This window comes from Molossus molossus, unplaced genomic scaffold, assembly GCF_014108415.1.
Source record: "Molossus molossus isolate mMolMol1 unplaced genomic scaffold, mMolMol1.p scaffold_m16_p_12, whole genome shotgun sequence".
Classification (NCBI taxonomy): Eukaryota; Metazoa; Chordata; class Mammalia; order Chiroptera; family Molossidae; genus Molossus; species Molossus molossus.
The window spans coordinates 66,474,036-66,493,723 of record NW_023425347.1 but is presented as its reverse complement, the minus strand read 5'-3'; the positions used below and the strand labels follow the sequence as shown (position 1 = coordinate 66,493,723).

The 19,688-nt window shown below is 50.4% G+C and overlaps 1 protein-coding gene across 2 annotated transcripts in view; it reads right to left on the bottom strand.

The window, feature by feature from the left end:
- The window catches only part of TTC39A (tetratricopeptide repeat domain 39A), a 39,401-nt gene extending 20,843 nt beyond the window's left edge, over positions 1 to 18,558 (bottom strand). The window contains exons 1-4 of one of the 2 annotated variants that reach the window (XM_036256957.1): positions 18,447 to 18,558; positions 8,245 to 8,349; positions 2,127 to 2,258; positions 1,169 to 1,245 (exon numbers count right to left, since the gene is read on the bottom strand). In XM_036256957.1, the coding sequence (XP_036112850.1) occupies positions 1,169 to 1,245; positions 2,127 to 2,258; positions 8,245 to 8,349; positions 18,447 to 18,484 (352 nt within the window). In that variant the 5' untranslated portion in view covers positions 18,485 to 18,558. Of the gene's footprint in view, positions 1 to 1,168; positions 1,246 to 2,126; positions 2,259 to 8,244; positions 8,350 to 8,630; positions 8,753 to 18,446 lie in introns of those variants that run through there. The other variant, XM_036256956.1, reaches the window with a different exon arrangement.
- Positions 18,559 to 19,688: the final 1,130 nt, after the last annotated feature.

The window sequence follows — 19,688 nt, the reverse complement described above, 5'->3', positions numbered from 1 at the left end:
CCCCCACTTCCCAAAAGGCAAAGGGAGCCTGAGTCAGCACCCTCCCCTCCCCCCTGCACCCCATCACTCAGGTCAGGTTCTGCAGTGCCCACCCTGTGCTGTTCTGAACCAGCTAACAAGTCCTGCCCCCTGGCTTCCCCCTGGCTCCCCCACCCACCACCCAGAGGCTGGGCACAGGGCCCTTGGCCTGCTCCTGGTTCTCTAGAAGTGCTGAGGCTGTCTCCAACACCCGGACAGAGCTGAGCAAGGGGAAGGCGCTGGATGAACGGATGAACAAAGAAGCCGTGGAAGGGAGGGAAGGAGGCCTAACACAGCCCAGGAGTCAGGGACAACTTCCAGAAGAAAGCACATTTGAGTTGAAAAAGGAAAGAAGAATGGGGCAGGAACAGTTTTCTAGGAAGAGGTCCAGAAGAGTCAAACAACTCCGATGTTTGGGGCCAGCTGAGGCACAGAGGTTGAAATGGGGCTGAGGTGAGGGCAGAAAGGGGACAGGGAAAGAAGAGGAGAGGCGGACAGCCGCTTTCAGAGGGCCTTGACCACGGGCGGAGGTCACCGATAGGTCCTGTGGGCAGCAGGGAGCCGTGGGAGGGGTGCAGGGGGGATGGCACAGCAACACCACATGCACTGCTTGCTGCCGGGACCGTCCAGGGCTCTCGCGTGGGGAAGACCACTCACTCCCGTACTGAAGAGCCCCAAATTGTTCATGGCTGCCTGCTGCTACCCCCGGACTGCCATGTGTGGCACACAGCGCCACAGCTCCGGCAGCCCAGGCCATCTCTTCCCCTTTCAGCTATCTCGTCCTGGTGTGTCCGCTTCTAAAACCACACTCCCTCGGGGCACCTGAGATCACTACTATGTATAATCCAACCAGTAAACCCAACCTCGCACACAATGCTAAGCCCACCCCAGCCTGAGGAACAAAGCACATAGACCTAATGACAGCTTTGTCTTTCCTGGACTTCCAGGACCTCAGCAGGTGATGCTCCCCGCTCATCTGAGAGCCACTCCTCCAAAGGCCCAGGGTCTGGCCCGTGTGTGTCCCCGCATCAGGCCAGAGCTCAGCCCCTCAGGGAGACTAGGCTGCTAACTGCTCCTTCCTGCCCCTCCTGGGGCCTGGAACTGGGCTGCCTGGGCCAGCAGGGTTGAGAGGACATCCCGGATGCCACACCTTCTGTGAACTGGTCCATGGTGGGGCGGTGCACGAGGTTGCTGAAAGAATCTGTTACTGAGGACTTCTTCCGGTGCCTGAAAAGGAAAAAGGGGCCTCTGATCATTCAGGGAAGGTGAGTGAAGGTCTCAGGTGGGCTCTGACCACCTCTACTGCCCCTTCCATAGGTCTCCACATACACTGAAATCCTGGCAACTCCCTCGATTGAGGGCTTTCTCCCACCCGTGCCCTGCTGTTACCTCTGCTTGGAGCCCTCTCCTCCCCCTCTTCTGCTCCTAGTCATCCTCACAAACCAGCTCTGGCATCACCTCCTCCAGGAAGCCTTTCCTGCTCCTCCGGCTGAACCCCACAACCCCTTGAGCTTCCCTGCATCACGCTGGGATGTCACTGTTTATGCCTGTCTTCCCACCAGTCAGTGTGAATGTCAAACCGATCCTGGTCTGATGATTCCCTGGGTGGCCAGTACCCAGTACAGAGCCTAACCTAGGGCATGCATGACTATGTGCCCAATGAATGACGCCCTCCTGCACACAAACACTCAAGGTCTATTGGTTCATTAATTTAAGCAGTTAACATGTACTGAACACCAATTACACACTAGGTCCTATGACTGGTATTTTTATTCAGTTCCCATGACAACCTTATCATCATGCCCATTTTATAGATGGGGAAAGTCAAGTCCCCAGAGGGACTTGCCCAAGGTCAAAGAGTTATTAAGTGACAGAGCCAGAATTCATCTCCTCCCAATCAGGCCTACCCCTGGGAGCCTCTCAGTGAGTGGCTCAGACAACAAAGTTCCTGAAGCAATGCCGACAGGGACAGCTGTTAGCACCTGGGGACACATCCTCTTAGCCGAAAGGAGCAGCACTCATAATGGCATTTGAGGCACTGGGGTAAGTCGGGGTGATAGAAGGATGGGCCTCATGATCCCTCAGCCCTGCCCACCACCTGGCCCGACCTCTGACACAACAACTGCGCCTCCTTCATCATGTTGCCCGCAAGCAGGATGTCCTGAGGGTCAAAGGTCATCATGGCTTGCATCTCCAGGATGGTGGCATACGTCAGCGAGTGGTACATGCTCTCCTTGGTTCTGCCAGAGAGAAAGGACATGAGAGCTGCACCTCCTAAAACTTCGGAGACAGCTGGCCCTTTGTCAACCGCCCACCATCCCCTCTCCCATTCTGCATGGGACAACAGGAAGTCCAGGGAGGGAAGAGACTTGCCCAAGGTCTAAAGACCTCAGGTTCCAGCTGAGTGGCTTTAAGTGATTTTCCAAATCTGAGCCTCAGTTTCTCTTCTGTTCTGTAAAGGCAGCAGTAACAAGGCTGCTCTGCAGACTCCAAACTGGCCTGAGGCCGCACCTCCCCACACTCAGTCTTCTCTAGCCTCTGCCTCACCTCCTGCAGGCAGAGCCCAAGCCCTGTCTGTGGGATCCCTTCTCTCTTCAAGCCCCACCCCTGGGCTTGTCCAGTGCTTGTTCCCTGGACCTCCTCACTAGCCTCCACCTCCTGCCTCTTCCCATTCCTCCATCTGATCGTGTCGCTCTCCGTTAAACCCTCCATAGCTCCCGCATCCCATGAGATGACACTTGGACCTGCGGCTCCACACCACGTAGGCCCTGCCACCTCTCCAGCCCAGCTCACCTCTTCTGCTTCTGCCCTGTGACCTGGTCACATTCAAGACTGAACCGCTCATGCTCTCCTCAAAAAAATTCCAGTCTCCCTCCTCCCAGGTCTCTGCACATACTATTCTTTCAGCTTGAAATGCTCTTCTCTCCCCTCAGGTCCCCTGACTGTCAAGGCCTTCAAATGCCTCAAGGGCCACTGGGAATCCAGGGCCCCTCCACAGGGAGCACATGTAGGCTCGCACTGGACTTGTATCAGCAGGGGCACAGTTTCCTCCCAGACTGTGGGTACCTCACAGACAGAGCTTGTGTGGGGAGCCTCTGTCCTCAGCACCCATGTACAGGACCAAACGAGCCTACCTCCAGCCTCCTCAATAACTGGAATAAAGGGTGTGTTGGGGCTGGGGTGCGAGGTGGGGAACATTTAGTCTAACACATGGAGAGAGCAGCAGGCAAGAAGGGATGAGAACAATGCCAGTCCCTCTCTGTACCTGGGGAAGTCATAATGTGTCTGGGTCTTGATTTATGTTTCTGCAAAATGAGGAAGATAATGCTGGTCTGTCCAGGTCCTTGTGGGGCTGGCTGGGAGCACCCCTGCCTGGCACATAGTAGGTGCTGCACTGGTTCCACTCCCTTCCCTACGTCCCCTCATTAACTGTGCATGACACCCCTCGGTGCCAGGCTTATGCTGGGAACTTTAGGGCAAAGAGAGATGATTAAGGTTTATAGACTATTCTATTGAAAATTCATGTCACTTTACCATTTTCCTGCTTTTCTCATTCACAAAACACCTCTGTAAATTAAGTTGCTCTTTTGCTTCTGGGTGACCTTCAGATGAGGGAGTCAAAGGTTTTGGAGGAAACCAAAGGCTGCTCCACCTGTCACCAGACCAGCAGCTGTCAGGACACCTCTCAGATTGTTGCTAGAACTGTTTAATCTGAGGGCAGTGGCTTGTGGAAAGGAGCCCATGGCCTGCAGTGGGGGCAGAACTTGGGCTTCTGATGATCAATAAATGTGAGTCGCTCCATGTCCTGCCAGGGTCAAGGGTCATTGTCCCGGATAAAACCTTTCTCCTTGAAGAGGGGTTTCTGCCATAGCACACAGACCCATGCCTCCTCAGATACTCCCCTCCCACCAGGCCTCTCTCTCTCTCAAGCCCCCGCCTTTCTCTTCCTCTCCCTCGGAACCCCCCCACCCCACTCCAGGCCTGAGGCCAGGGACTCAGCCCCACCCACTGAGCCCCACCTGCTGAGCCCAGTCTGGTGCTGGGCCCAGAAGGAAGAACAGCCCCCCTGGGCAGCTGGCAGGCAAAGTGGAATTTCCAGTCTGAGGCCCGAGGCCACGACATGCTCCTGGCCCTCCCCAGCCCACCACCTGCAAGCTCCCCAACTGTGGTTTGCACTGGGATTTGGGATACAGAAGTACAGCAACCTCCCTGACTTTAGACACTCCACAGAGAAACCGTTTGTACAGACAGCACCCAGGCCCCTGAGAGCAACAGCCCCTCGCCCCTGAGCTAGACCCAGCTATGGGACATGATGCCCACTGGCTCGTGTTCAGACCAGCTATCAAGGTGGGGAGGGCACTGGAAGAGCCCTCAGAAGAGCTGGTGTTGGAACCAGGGACTCCTTGGCCACCAGGAGGGCAGCTAAGCCCAAGCCTCCAGCCCTTCCCACCTCCACCAGTAGCCAAAGGCCTTGTTAACTATTTGTCAGCCAGCCTTGTCCCATCATCGGGGCCTCCTGACTCTGACCCAATCCCCGCTGATCCTTCCTGGGGTACACTCACACCTCAGTCCCAACCTAAGACCCCACTTCTGAGGACCTCCCTGGGCTGGGCCACTCTAGGCTGGAAGGCAGAGGCACCCACACACCCCACTTTCAGGTCCCCTCTGACCCCGCCTCACTGCCCTCCTCTCCAGCCCAAGCACCTGCTGGGGACTCATACCCCATGCCCACCTTCCATGGCCCAGCCTCTCCCTTCTGGGACCTGCTTCAGCTCCCTTACTCCAACAAGGCCAAGTGTCTCTGTCCCTCCATCCATCACTGCCAGGCCTTTGCACAATCTGTTCCGTCTACCTAGAAATGTCCTCTCCATTTGGCTGACTCCTTCTCATCCACACCATGAAACCAGCCCACCTCAGCTTGAACATCATTTCCTCCAGGAAGCCCGAGCCTTGCTCAGTACTGCAGCCCCAGAACCCAGCACACTGTTGGGCACACGGGGGAGCTCATGAGGGTTTGCTGAGTGAACCAGCAACAGGTGCCAATCCCATGGCTCACACCTTGACCTCATCATCATCCCACAGAATGGCTCTGCCTCTGGAGTCCTAAATGATGCCACCTACCTCCCAACCACAACCTCCCCACCTTCCTGCTTTGGCTCAGCACTTGCACTGCCTCTCCCCCACCTCCAGCCTCTCTCTTCCTGACGTCCCAACTTACTTCTTCCTACCAGCCACTCTCTTGTAAAATACTCATTGCCGAGCCTTCCAACCTCCTGCTGCACCCAGTTAGGAACCCTGACCACGCAAGTGCCCACTTTACCCCCCACTAACCCCGAAGGAAGTCGCCAGCCACACAGACAGGCACACTGAACAGGGGCCACCAACCCCAGCTAGGCCTGCCACACTGAAATGTTCCCCTCTCCCATCACTCCCAACACCAGCCTGGCCCCTCACTCTCAACAAGGGACTTTGACTCTTCCCTCAGAGGAATGGGGGACAGGGTGGACACACCACACCGGGAACCTTCTGCCCCTCACATGCTCTGCCTCCTTCCCCTCCCTCATGGTGGGGAGGGGGAAGGGGACGGGAGGCAGGTAACGACCTCCACCTGCTCCAGATCCAAGACAGCCCCAGAGGTCGTGCTGGGTGGGCCTGTCTCCGCCACTTATCAGCCGTGATTGTTCCTTCATCAAGAAAAACCGGATGGAGTAGCCACAATGTGGGTACAATGTGGAGCACTAGGATAGCAATTATATGATAACAGAAATAAAGAAAAGTCAGTACTAGAAGGATATAATGATAAGATTGAGGAGATCTCCCAAAAATCAGAGAAAAGATGAAGAATTTTGAATTAGGGGTAGGGGGAGATAGGAAGCTGAGAAGAGGACTGATACAGGAAGTCTGAAATCTGACTTAAAAGAAGCTCAGGAAAGGGAAACAGAACATGGAGGGCTCATACAAGAACTGAAAGACAGCCCTGGCCAATTTGGCTCAGCGGTTGGAGCGTCGGCCTGCGGTACAGAGAGACCTGGGTTCGGTTCCCGCTAAGGGCATGTACCTCGGTTGCAGTTTGTCCCCGGCCCTGGTTGGTCGTGCGGGTGGCAGCCACTCGATGTGTCCCTTCACGTCGATGTTTCTCTCTGTCTCTCTCCCTTCCTCTCTCTCCCTCCCACTCTATATAAAAAAAAAAAAAAAGAACTGAAAGACAGAGTCTCAAATAAAATGTACCAAATAAAAAAGACCTACATTCCAGCATAGTGAAATTTCAGACTTGCAGGAATAAAAGAGAAGACCCTAAACTTTTCTGGAGAGGGAATAAAGGTCACATGCAAAGTAAGAAGAATTAGGGTGCCCAGGGATATAGTAGATGCTAGAAAACATGGCACAATGCCTTCAAAATTCTGATAAGAAAAAATTATATTCATGCAAAAATTTCTTAAGAAATTTCTAAAGGACATGTTCTAGTAATATGGGGGAGGAGACTAGAGAAAAAGCTGGGATCAAGCAAAGAGGAAAGAAGCAAAGGGAGTGCTAGGAGGCAGGGGAGGTGGCCAGGGGACAGGTTTCCAGGAAGAGAGGAGGAACTGAGTGCTTACCTGATATGTCTGAGCATTGATGGGGAAACACTGATCTGATAGAGTGGTTATAAAAAGTTCAAGGCCCTGGCCGGTTTGGCTCAGCGGTTGGAGCGTCGGCCTGCGGTACAGAGAGACCCGGGTTCGGTTCCCGCTGAGGGCACGTACCTCGGTTGCAGTTTGTCCCCGGCCCTGGTTGGTCGTGCGGGTGGCAGCCACTCAATGTGTCCCTTCACATCGATGTTTCTCTCTCTCTCTCTCTTCCTCTCTCTCCCTCCCGCTCTATCTGAACAAAAAATGGAAAAATGTCCTCAGGTGAGGATAAAAAAAATTAAATTAAATTAAATAAATAAAAAGTTCAGGAAACATGTATAGTAAATTAGGCAAATGGAAAAAATGAGACAATGATCAACTCTAAAAACAAATGTAGTCTTACAATGTTCGGCATGTCTCTGAGATGAGCATTAACTACATAGTTATAATAATGTAAACATTTATTATTGATGTAGCCAAATATGGTGATATAATGATAAGAAGAGGATGAGAAAAAGAGATGGGACAGGCACAAGAAAGCAAACTTCTGCCCTGGCTGGGTAGGTCAATTAGTTAGAGTGTCATCCCAATATATCAAGGTTTGGAGTTCAATCACCAGTTAGGGCACATACAAGAATCAACCAACGGATGCATAAATAAGTGGAACAGCAAAAAGATGGGTATTTTCTCTCTCTCTCTCTTTTTCTTCCTTCCTCTCTCTCAAATCAATTAGAAAAAATTTTTTAAAAAGCTAACTTATTTACCAATAAATGATGTTTAAAATTAAAAAGTAACACTAAATTTTATGGTATCTGAATTTAATCTCAATTTCAGTTTTTGAAAAACTGAAAAAAGTTTAAAAAAGAGCAGTATAAGCATGTTATCTAGAAATAAGACGGTAAGCCCAGCCGGTTTGGCTCAACAGTTAGAGCATCGGCCCACAGTCCAAAGAGTCATAGGTTCAATTCTGGTCAAGGGCACAAACCTTGGTTGTGGTTCAGTCCCCCGCCCTGGTTGGGGTCCTGCGGGAAGCAACCCATAGATGTGTCTCTCTCACATCAATGTGTGTGTGTGTGTCTCTCTCTCTGTCTCCCTCCCACTCTGTCTGAAAATAAATGGAAAAATATCCTTGGGTGAGGATTAAAAAAAAAAAGAAAGAAAGAAAGCTGTAAATGTTAAAAGAATTGGCTAAATGACTAACTGTCATTATTTTCCTTAAAGGCTTGAGTAAAGGCAACTCAACTCTTTAGCACTCTGGAGAAAAATAAAGAAAAGGGACTGTGTTAACTGATGGCAGAGAAACCCCAGTAGATTCAGTGGGAACAAGAAATCAGAGTAGAAGAAGCGGAAAGAACCTAAGGGGAAGGAAGTCACAGTGACCTTGGGGAGGGCCTGGCTGCTCATAGCTGTGGAATGGGAAGCCTGAGCCATTTTTATGGGACTCTCAAGGGTCACGGTGACCCAGAAGGTTAAAGACATTCAGTTACATGGGGATCCTCTCACAAACGACCTCAGGTTCTCCATGACTCCAAAACCCCCACCGCTACTCTCACACGTGAGCTCACACAAGCACACACACACTCATGTCTCCTACCCCTAACCTGGGCTTAAGCCTCACCTGGGCTTGAGGTAGCTGAGTGCTTCTGAAAACTGGTTGGTGAGGAAGAGGTCCAGGGCGGTCATGCACTCGTCCAGGGCCTCATGGAGGCTGTTCACAGGAGTTCTGATGAGAGAGACACAGGGTGTGATACAGGAGATTTCAACCCCACTCCTGGATGGAACACAGCCTCCCAGGGACCACGTGACCTTCCCGGTGGGCCTTGGATGCCTGTCACGAGCTCCTCCAGGCTGCCCACTGGGACACAAGGAAAATTTGGACCCACCTCTAAGTGTTCATAAAGGTGGGAGGAGAGCAGAATGGGGTGACATCTGAGATCTGGTGGAGAGGGTTGAGGGTGCCAAGGAGAGGGGGGCAAGAAAGACTCAGAAATAAGTTGATCTTACCTATCACAAGGGTAAAGAGAATCTTTGTGGCCCTTCTGACCCATTGGGCTTTTCTGCCCCCCCCCCCCGGGGGGCACAGCCCACCCACTAAATTCCACTTCAGTCCTTTTCTTCCTTCTTCTCTAGGCCTTCTACCCGTCTGAGGCTTGTGCTCTAGAACTCAGAGACACTGTCACAATGGGCTCTAGTGGGCGGCGGACCTGTAAGAGCTGCCCAGAGCCTTTATTGCTCAAGGGTCACCTTCTCAATGGCATCTCTGATATATTCCCGTCCTTACACTTCTCTATAGCTCTTATTACTTTCTAATATATATATACATTTTTTTTTTTTTTTAATCCTCACCCAAGGACATTTTTCCATTTTTTGTTCAGATAGAGCGGGAGGGAGAGAGAGGAAGAGAGAGAAAGAGAAACATCGACGTGAAGGGACACATCAAGTGGCTGCCACCCGCACGACCAACCAGGGCCGGGGACAAACTGCAACCGAGGTACATGCCCTTAGCGGGAACCGAACCCGAGTCTCTCTGTACCGCAGGCCGATGCTCCAACCGCTGAGCCAAACCGGCCAGGGCTATATACATATTTTTTTTAATTTATTTTTTTTATTTATTTTTGAGTTTATGGTTGATCTCTTTCCACTAAAATATAAGCTTCCTGAGGGCAAAAATCTCTGTTTTGTTCACTGCTATATCTCCAGCATCTAATATCTGGTACATAATGAGTTTTTGATAACTTTTTGTTAAGTGAGTGAATGAATGAATGAATGGTCTAGGGCTGGGAGAGCAAATTCCTGACCTTCCTGGGCCTCAGCTTCCCCATTTGAAAATGAGAGATGAAACTAGGAGATCCCAAAGTCCTAGCTAATGATTTTGAGAATGTCTCTTCTCAGGAGGTCTTTTTTGAGTGAGAGAAGGTTCCAAAAGGGCCTTGATGATTTGCTGAAAGGAGATCCTTTTTCCCAAAAGTTAGGAGAAAGTCCCTTCACCAGGTACACGAACATATACGTTACCCAACTCTAATGTTTCCTCTTCTGTGATGCATCAGCAGATCTTCCCAGGCCAATGAAAACGCGTCTTGTTCAAAAACTGAACTCTTGTTTGTTCTCCCCCAGCTCCTCAAGCCAGAAATCTGATAGTCATCCTTAACACATCCCTCTCCCTGACCTCCATCATGAAGCCCTATCAATTCTCCCTCCTGAACATCTCTGAACCCACCCCCTTCAATTCCCAGTGCCTCCCAGGGGAGACCACTATCATATTTACCCAGGTCTGATGGAAGATTCCCCTTCCACTCCTGTCCCTTCCTACCCCTTCTCTCTCTCTCTCTCTCTCTCTCTCTCTCTCACCATCTTATTTTATATTTCATGTCTCTTAATTCTCTTCTTTGCTACCTCATAGACACTCTCTGTTAGAGTCTGAGAAATTTCTTTAGACCTCCCATTTCACTAATTCTCTTTAGATGTATCTAATCTGCTACTTATCCTGTCTACTGAGTTCATTTCAGTGGTCATATTTTTCATCTCCAGAAATTCCACTTTGTTCTTTTTCAAATCTGTTTGACCATTTGGGGCAGTATTTTCTTCCCTGCTTATTGTTTCAAGTCCATCTTTTATTTCTTTATACATTTTAAACACACAACTATTTATATTCTGTATATAATTCTAGCATCTTAAACTCTCAGAGAAACTAATTCTGCTATTTCTTGCTTCTGGTGCCTATAGCTCACAGTGATTGGTTTCCTTCTGTGTTTTGTAATTTTACCACGAGCTCCTATTTGATGGATCCATTTGGGATGAGGACACATTCCTCCAGGGAGGATTTTCATTCACTTCACCAGGTTCCCTGGGGCACTACCATTCTGAGACCACTTAAGTTACTTTTTTAGCTCAGCATTTTCAGGACCACAAAGATAGTATGTATTCAAACCCAAAATTTGTGTGAGGGTAGCATTTATCATTTTCTAGGGAACCCTTTTGTCCTCAACAGAATTGTTGTCCTCCTTGGCGGGTGGTAGATTTTTTTTTCTGGTCAATGCCCCTATTTTCTGAGGACACCCTTTGAAGGTCCCAGATTCATGTGTGTGGTAGGGAGGCTATGTTCTAATTCCTCGCACTGTGGCTGGGCAGGGCCAGGACCTTACTTCCCACCCCTGGAGTGGCTGTTAAAATTCAAGTTTCTTTAAGCTATCACCCATGGGTTTCAGGCAACCCACTTAGGTCTCCTCTTTTAATTGTAACGAATAAAGCAGGGTACAGGGAAAAAAACCAAAAACTCGGGGTTCTTGGTTTCTGGAACTTGTAAATACTCCCAGGGTTGCTGTGGCTTCATCTCATTTACCAGCCTGATTTCAGCTCCCTCTTTACTGTTGGCTTAAGAGGATTTCTGTTACTTCCACAGAAACTCAGGAATGTATTTTAAAAGATGTCAGATGTAACCCATCCAGCCTCTAGGTAGTTCTGTAAAACGAGAATGTTGGAAATAATATTCCCTCTAATCTGTCACTCTCATAAAAGCCAAACTGATCTTTAAAAAAAACCAAAAAAACAAATATTTTTACTGATTTTTTTTTTAGAGAGAGAGAGAGAGAGAAACATTGACGTGAGAGAGAAACATAGATCAGCTGCCTCCTGCACGCTCTCTACTGGGGATCGAGCCTGCAACCTGGGCATGTGCCCTGATCAGCAATTGAACCGGGACCTCTCAATCCACAGGATGATGCTCAGTCCATTGGGTCACACTGGCCGGGCCAAAGTTATCTTTTTTAAAATCCAAATATGACCATGTCTCACTTCTGGACTTGAACTCCTTCACTGTCTTCTCATTACTCATTAAGATAAAGACCAAGTTCCTTTCTGTGGCCAAAAAGCCCCCACCGGAAACAGCCCCTGTTCCTCTCTTCTTAAGCGGGACAGTGTCTTCCTTTGTACCCAGGGCTTAGCCTGTGTTCAGTCCACCCATCTGAGTTGGACGAATCAATGAAGGGGCAGTGAGGACTTATGGCCTCAGGTATTTAACTGGCATTCTCTCCTTGAGCCCTCACTAAGCTCTGTGAAGTGGGGTTATTACCCCACTGCAGATGAGGAGACTGAGGCACAGAGGTGAGGTGACTTGCCCAAGGACACATGCCCAAGCATGGCTTCTAACCCAAGTTTCTGCCTGAGACAGTGCCCCAGGGAGTCAGGTCCATTATCCCGGCTTATGTCCATCTCTACACAATTCCAGAGCAAAGAGCCTGCCTCTCATTTGTGTACCAACCTCCCTGCACCACCACCTCCACCCCCACCCCCCACACCAAGGAAGAGGTTCTGCCTGTTTGGATAACCTGGAGAGAAAGAGGCACAGACAGATGGACAGACAACACAGAGGCACATACTCCCCAGCACCTCTTCTACTTAACTGTAGTGAGGTGGGTCTGAGGTGGCATCTCCAGACAGGAAGTTGCCTGGGGAGGCCCTGGGACTGATTTCCTCTCTCCCTCTTTCCTTCCCACAAATACCCACTAATCTCCGGCTCTGGGCCAGGCCTAGAACACAGAGCAGACGCAGGCCTAGGCCTGCTTTAAGGAGCTCATGGTCCGTAGGAAGGGCAGATGCAGGCAGAGGCCGTGACAACCAGAGCCCTCATGGGAATCACAGGGGCTGAGGAGGCCCAGAAGTGAGGGTGGGACACTCAAGGGAGCTTTCTGGAAAAGATGGCACTGAACTGAGGACAAGACAGAGACAAAAAGTCCAGGAAGAAGAGAGCGTGACCAAAGGGCTGGAGGCACACCACAGTGAGGGGGAGCAGGCGCCTCTGGGCCAGGCAGACGGCAGAGGCTCTGGGAGGCCTGCTGGCTGAAAGGGTGGAGGTGGGGGCTGGCCGGCTGGGGAGCTCGGAAAGGCTAGAGACACTGGCTTCATTGACTTAATAACAGCATCCCCATCGCCACCACTAAAATATCACTTCAAGTTATCTAAATTGATGACCAATTATTTCACTCAGTCCTCCCACTAGCCCTGAGAGGCAAGTGCTCTTATCTACATTTGAAAGATAAGGAAGTGAAGACAGGAACCCAGTCTCCTCCTCCCAGGAGCCTGGAAGAAGACAGAAATGCCTTCTGCAAAACCTTTCTCCTCTCCTAGCTGACTGAGGTCCCCATTTGTCCACAGGCTTTCTCGGTGTCTTCTAGGTCTTTCTGCTCCAGGAATATATATAATATATATTTAATATATATTCCTAATATATATTATATATATTCCTGAGCTCCCAAGTGGTGTCAGTGGCCTTGTCACTCTCCCTTGAGGAAACAGAGGATTGGAGGGGGCACAAATCTAGATGAAGCACGAAGCAGGGCTGGTGCCCAATGCCAGGAGCCTTGGCATAGTTGGGGAGGGGGACTGAGGTCAAGATGAGAAGGGAGCTAGAGGCTGAGGAGAGCAGCAGACAGCTTGAAGCCGCCCCATATTCTTATTCCCTGATGGGCAGGACTCGGAGGAGCTAGGGGACCCTCAGATCCCACTAGGGACAGAAAACCCCCCTGCCCTGACACCAGTCAGCGTAAGGTGGGAGTGGGACCGTGGAGGCAGGGCAAGGTCGTCACTCAGGGAGCAGAGGGTAGTCAGAGCTGGCTTTTTACTCCCTGCTTCACTGTTCAGAGGGAGCTATGGGGACCTAGCACTTCCAAAGTGACCTTTCTAAATTGCAAATATGATTGTGACTCTACTTCCAAAGAACCTCCCTTAGCTCTGCATAAAGAGTGTCATGGAGTGAGGTGGCAGGGCCTAGTGCAGCATGACCTTCAAGAGGTTTGAAAGTGGACAACCCTGGACTTGAGCTGCAGCTCAACAATTAGTTACTGGGGAAACCTGGTAAGGTGCTTTAACTTCTATGAGCCTGTTTCCCCATCCATTAAATAGGAGGTAGGGAACTACCCTACTTCCCTGTGAAGAACAACTAAGACAATGTAAAGCACAATTAAGAAGTACTCAGCTTGCCCTGGCCAGTTTGGCTCAGCAGTTGGAGTGTTGGCCTGTGGACCAGAGAGTCTCAGGTTCGGTTCCCGCTAGGGGCTTGTACAAAACAAAAAAAAGAAGTACTCGGCTTATATGCATGTATGCGTAACCAATGGACATAGACAACAATGCTGGGCTGGGGTAGGGAGTGATCAGGAGGAGGGTGTCAACAGGGGAAAAAGGAGAAACATCTGTAACCAAAATAAATTAATAAAAAACATTTAAGCCCTGGCCGGTTTGGCTCAGTGGTTGGAGCGTCGGCCTGCGGTACAGAGAGACCCGGGTTCGGTTCCCGCTAAGGGCACGTACCTCGGTTGCAGTTGGTCCTCAGCCCTGGTTGGTCGTGCGGGTGGCAGCCACTCGATGTGTCCCTTCACATCGATGTTTCTCTCTCTCTCCCTTCCTCTCTCTCCCTCCCGCTCTATCTGAACAAAAAATGGAAAAATGTCCTCAGGTGAGGATAAAAAATAAAAATAAAAAAAATAAAAAACTTTTTGGACTTAAACACACTCAGCAAAAGAATAAAAACAGATAAAAAATGATAAAAAAAATTTAAGGATGGCAATTACATCTATAGAGGTAAGTTGGGAGGAGGTCACAAGAGGCTACAACAGTCACTGCCATGGTTTATTTCTTTAAAAAAAAAATTATGAGCCCTGGCTGGTTTGGCTCAGCAGTTAGAGTGTTGGCCTGCGGTCCAGTAAGACCTGGGTTCGGTTCCTGCTAAGGGCACATACCTCGGCTGCAGTTTGTCCCTGGCCCTGGTTGGGTCATGCGGGTGGCAGCTACTCGATGTGTCCCTTTCACATCGATGTTTCTCTCTCTCTCCCTCCCACTCTATCTGAACAAAAAATGGAAAAATGTCCTCAGGTGAGGATAAAAAAAAATTTTACAAAAAGAAAATTATGAAAGCCCTGGCCGGTTTTGCTCAGTAGTAGAGTGTGGGCCCGCAGACCAATGAGTCACGGGTTTGATTCTGGTCAAGGGCACGTACCTCGGTTGCGATTCGTCTCGGCCCTGGTTGGGGTTGTACTGGAGGCAGCCACGGAATGTGTCTCTTTCACGTCGATGTTTCTCTCTCCCTATCTCTTCCTCTCTCTCCCTCTCTCTCCCCCCCACTTTATCTAAATAAAAATGGAAAAATTTCCTCGAGCGAGGATAAAGAAAAAAAAAAGAAAGGAAACTATGAAATAAATGGAGCACAATGTTACTATCTGGAAAAGCTGGGTAGCAAGGGCATGGAGTTCATTTTATTACTTGCTATTTTTTTTCTAAAGGCTTAAAATATTTCATGATTTTTGAAGTGGTACAGATTGAAAGCTTGGTTTGTTCTCCACTGACCCTTATACACAGGGCCAGGCCCAGAGCAAGCCTTGTTGAGTGACTGAATGAGTGTCTACATGAAGGTGGCACTGTTTTGCCCCTGCTCTGCTCAGATCCCACCAGGATGACACTGACCAGGGGCAGGGGCAGAAGCAGACAGACCTGCGTGGCCTCAAAGAAAAGTGGGACCTGGAGGGCATGCAGGGGAGCAGGTACGGTTCAGTATGAGGAAGACCCACCAGTGCTGGAAAAGTGAACTCACCACCCTGGAGGCCCACGGTGGGCCAGAGGAACCTGGAGTTGTAGAGAGGGCACTGGCTAGGATGTGAGTGTGCAAGGAAGAGGGATGAATCTGGCTTCTAGCCTGGGAGTTCAGAATCTTTTGCTAGGTGCCCTGCTCCGCCTGCTTAGATCTGGAAACCACTTTTCTGGACCCAGTGGGGTTGTACTCCCTGGGGGCTGGGCAGAAGAGACCTAACTAGGTTCCAGATTTACAAAGACCAGCCCAGAGCAGGAAGAGAGCAGCCAGCCCAGCCTCCTAGTATTTTCTGAAGGAGGGATAAGAAGTCTAGGGAGCAATGAACATAGGTGTGCATATATTCTTTTGACTTAGTGTTTCAGGCTTTTTCAGATATATTCCCAGAAGTAGAATCGCTGGGTCATAAGGCAGTTCCATTTTTATGTTTTTGAGGGAACTTCATATTGTTTTCCACAGTGGCTGCACCAATCTGCATTCCAACCAACAGTGCATGAGGGTTCCCTTTTTTCCACATCCTTGCTAACACTTGTTGTTTATTGATTTATTGATGATAGCCATTCTGACAGATGTGAGGTGATATCTCACTGTGGTTTCAATTTGCATTTCTCTGATGATTAGTGATGTTGAACATCTTTTCATATGTCCATTGGCCATCTCTGTGTCCTCTTTGGAGAAGTGTCTATTCAGGTCCTTTGCCCTTTTTTTTTTGGTATGTGCCCCTAGTGGGAACCGAACCCAGGACTCTCTGGTCCGCCGGCCGACGCTCCAACTGCTGAGCCAAACCGGCCAGGGGTTCTTTATTGATTTTAGACAGAGATGAAGGGAAAGAGAGAGAGAGAGAGAGAAACATCGATGAGAGAGAACATTGATTGGCCGCTTCCTGCATGACCCCCACTGGGGATCAGGCCCACAACCGGGGCATGTGCCCTGACTGGGAACCAAACCAGCGACCTCTTGGTGCAGGGTTGAGGCTCAACAACTGAGCCACACTGGTCGGGCACCCATTTTTTAATTGAGTTGTTTTTTTGTATGTTGAGTTGTATTAGTGTTTATTAAACTGTGGATATTAACCCCTTATCAGATGTGTCATTGGCAAATATGTTCTTCCATTCAGTGGGTTGTCTTTTCATTTTGTTGATGGTTTCCTTTGCTATGAAAAAGGTTTTTAGTCTGATGTAGTCTCATTTGTCTATTTTTTCTTTCATTTCCCTTACCCAAGAAACTCTATCAGAAAAAAATATTGCTACGAGAAATGTTTGAGATTTTACTGCCCATGTTTTCTTCTAGAAGTTTTATGGTTTCGAGTCTAACATTTAACTCTTTAATCCATTTGAGTTTACTCTCATATGTGGTGAAGAAGGTGTTCTAGTTTCATTTTTTTGCAGATACCTGTCCAATTTTCCCAACTCTATTGAATAGACTATCTTACCCCATTGTATGTTCTTGTCTCCTTTGTCAAATATGAACTGATCATAAGATATGAGTTTATTTGTGGGCTTTCTATTCTGTTCCATTGATCTATATGTCTGTTTTTATGTTAGTACCATGCTGTTTTGATTACTATGGCCTTGTAGTATAGTTTGATATCAAGTAGCATGATTCCTCCAACTTTGTTCTTCTTAAGATTGCTGTGGCTATTCAAGATCTTTTGTGGTTGCATATAAATTTTCGCAAAATTTGTTCTAGTTCTTTGAAGTACACCATTGGTATCTTGACAGAAATTGTACTGAATCTATAGATTGCTTTGGGTAGTATGGACCTGGAGAGTATTATGATAAGTGAAATAAGCCAGTCAGAGAAAGACAAATACCATATTATTTCACTTATGGTATGAACAAAGCAAACAAACAAAACAGAAACAGACTCATAGACACAGAGAACAGACTGACAGCTGTCAGATGGGAGAGGGTTAGGGGTCTGGGTGAAAAAGGTGAAGGGATTAAGCAAAAGACAAACAAAAAACTCAGGTAACAGTAGGGTGATTACCAGAGGGAAAGGGAGGTGTGGGGAAATAGGAGAGTTAAGGGGGACATAAATAGTGATGGAAGGAGACTTGACTTGGGGTGATGAACACACAATACAATATACAGATGATGTATTATAGAACAGTACACCTGAAACCTATATAATTTTGTTGACCAATGTCACCCAAAAAATTCAATTAAAAATACATACATACATAAGTCTAGGGAGGATAACAGACTTAGCCACAGTCATACAACAAAAGGTCAAGACTCACACCAGTCTACCTTCCCACAGTCCAGGATGTCCCCCAACCACCCAACTTCCAAGCCCTCAGCCTGGAACACATCCACGGGCCCTGTGGAGGCTTCCAGCTGCTGGCTGACCAGCCTTGTCACCTTCCTGTTCATGTGTTAGCACTGAGGCCCTTGGCAAATATTGTCCCTGGTGGTGAGGCTGCAGGCAGGGCTGGCACCCCTCCCAGCTAACCTTGGGTTCTCCACCCAGCAACCTCCCAGCAGCCCCGGCTCCCAGCAGCTGTCCCCTACCCACCCGGGGCTAGGAAAGTCAGAGTTGCTCCTTATCTCCTAGCAATTAGTAGCTGTCTCTGCTACAGGGGCAGAGCAGGGGTCCTACAAGATTTCTCAGTGGGGTTGGGGGATGGGGGTTGGCAGGAGAGCCACGTTGAAAGTGACAACACCCACCTTTACTTCCCCGGTTCCTGCTGCGCCCAATGGGCTTTGGCTGGTTCATTTCTTAGCCTTTTAACTCCTCCAAGTATCCCTGACGATGAGGTAGTGTGGCCTGCAGGTGGGGGCTTTGGCATCAAATGGAGTTGGGTTCAAATCCCAAACCCAGCTCTCACCTCCTGGGTGACCTAAGACAAGTTACTTAGAGCTGTGCCTCAGTTTCCTCTTCTGCAATGGAGGTGATAATGAGTCCACCCACAAGTGTAAAACCACTAGGGGAGGAAGGCGGCTCCGAATGTAGTGATGGCCTGTTACTACTGATTCGTGAGAAAGTTGGGACCCAGAGGGGAGTGACGACCACGGCCGCCCGCGCCTCCACTCTCCTCGCGCAAGTTCCGCAGCCCTCTCCCCGCAGCCGGCGGCGCCGCGCTGGGCGGCGGGCGGGCTGGGGGCGCGGGGCCGCCGGCAGGGGGCTGGAAGCCGCAGTGCGGGCCGCGGGCGGGTGGCGCAGGGGAGGCCAGCGCGGCGCCCACCCCGCGCCCCGAGCCCAGCCCAGCCCGCCCGCGCCCCCAGGCCAGCCCGCCGCGCACTTACCCGGCGGGCAGGGCGCCCGGGGAGTCGGCCGTGGTCATCGCGGAGGGGGCGGCGGCAGCGTGCCCCGCCGGACCCAGCTGCGGCCCAGGTGCTGCCGCCGGAACCCGAGCCGGGCGCTGTGCAGTGCAGCTGCGGACGCGGCGGCCGGGGAGGGGCGCGCCGGGGGCGGGGAAGGCGGCGGGGCCGGGCTGGGCCTCGGGCTGCCCACCCGCGCAGTGGGGCCACGGCCGCCGCCCGCCCGCGGAGTGCGCCCCCACCCCCCGGCTCCGACTGGTGAGAGGCCGGGGCGCCCACGGCCTGCCTGGCCCACGCCCGGGTACCCTCTGTGCGCAGCCCCCAGGGACCGGGAGCTCGCCCCATCCTCACACAGCCCCACCTATTTGGGGCCAGAAAGTTCTGCTAGACCTCCGGTCCCTCTCCCCTCCTCCACAGCTCCCGCCTCGCAGCGGCGACCTCAGCCCTTCCTCAGCCTACTGCATTCATTGGTGAGGGGCATTCATGCGGAGAAAGTCGCGGCCTCTAGAGTCAGGCTTGGATTTTAATCCCACCCACTTGCCCACTGGTGATTGCGTTTGAGGAGACAAAAAGACGGAAAATAATGCGGTTTAGCACCCACTGCTAGCCAGCAGGTCACACTCGCCTTCTCAGATAATCCCCATTGACTTCCATTTTACAGATGGGAAAACTGAGGCACGGAGGTCGTGTGACTTGCTCAAGGCCACTCACCTAATAAATGGCAAGTTGTGATGGGAACCCAGCTCTCCTGACTACAAAGTCCACACTCTTGCCTCTTACTCCCTTGGCTCCCTCTCTCCTGAAGCCCCAGTGCCTATGGGAGAATCACTTATAACACTCCTCAGATGCCCACTGTGTGCCCAGTCTGAGGTATATGTCTAGGGCCAGGGTTGAAGCCCACATGGTCTCCTGGCAGAAAGAACCACTGGCCCACGAGGAGTTAACCAGCCACCACCCCCAAGCCCCAGATGCTCTTAATCATGACTCATCAGACCACGTGGCTGCCATTAGAGAGGTCCCTTCACAAAGGCAGGGGACAGAAGGAGGAGGGACTCTACCACCAGATCAGCCCTGAGCTCAAGGATGTCAGAAAAGGAAACAGGAGGAGCTTACAGAAACAGCTGTGGTGGGAAGAGGCTTGGACTAGGTGGACAGCCAGGCAGATGGGGCCTGGTGGCAGAGGGGAGAGGTTTAGGAGTGCTGTTCAAATCTAAGCAGGCTATCTGC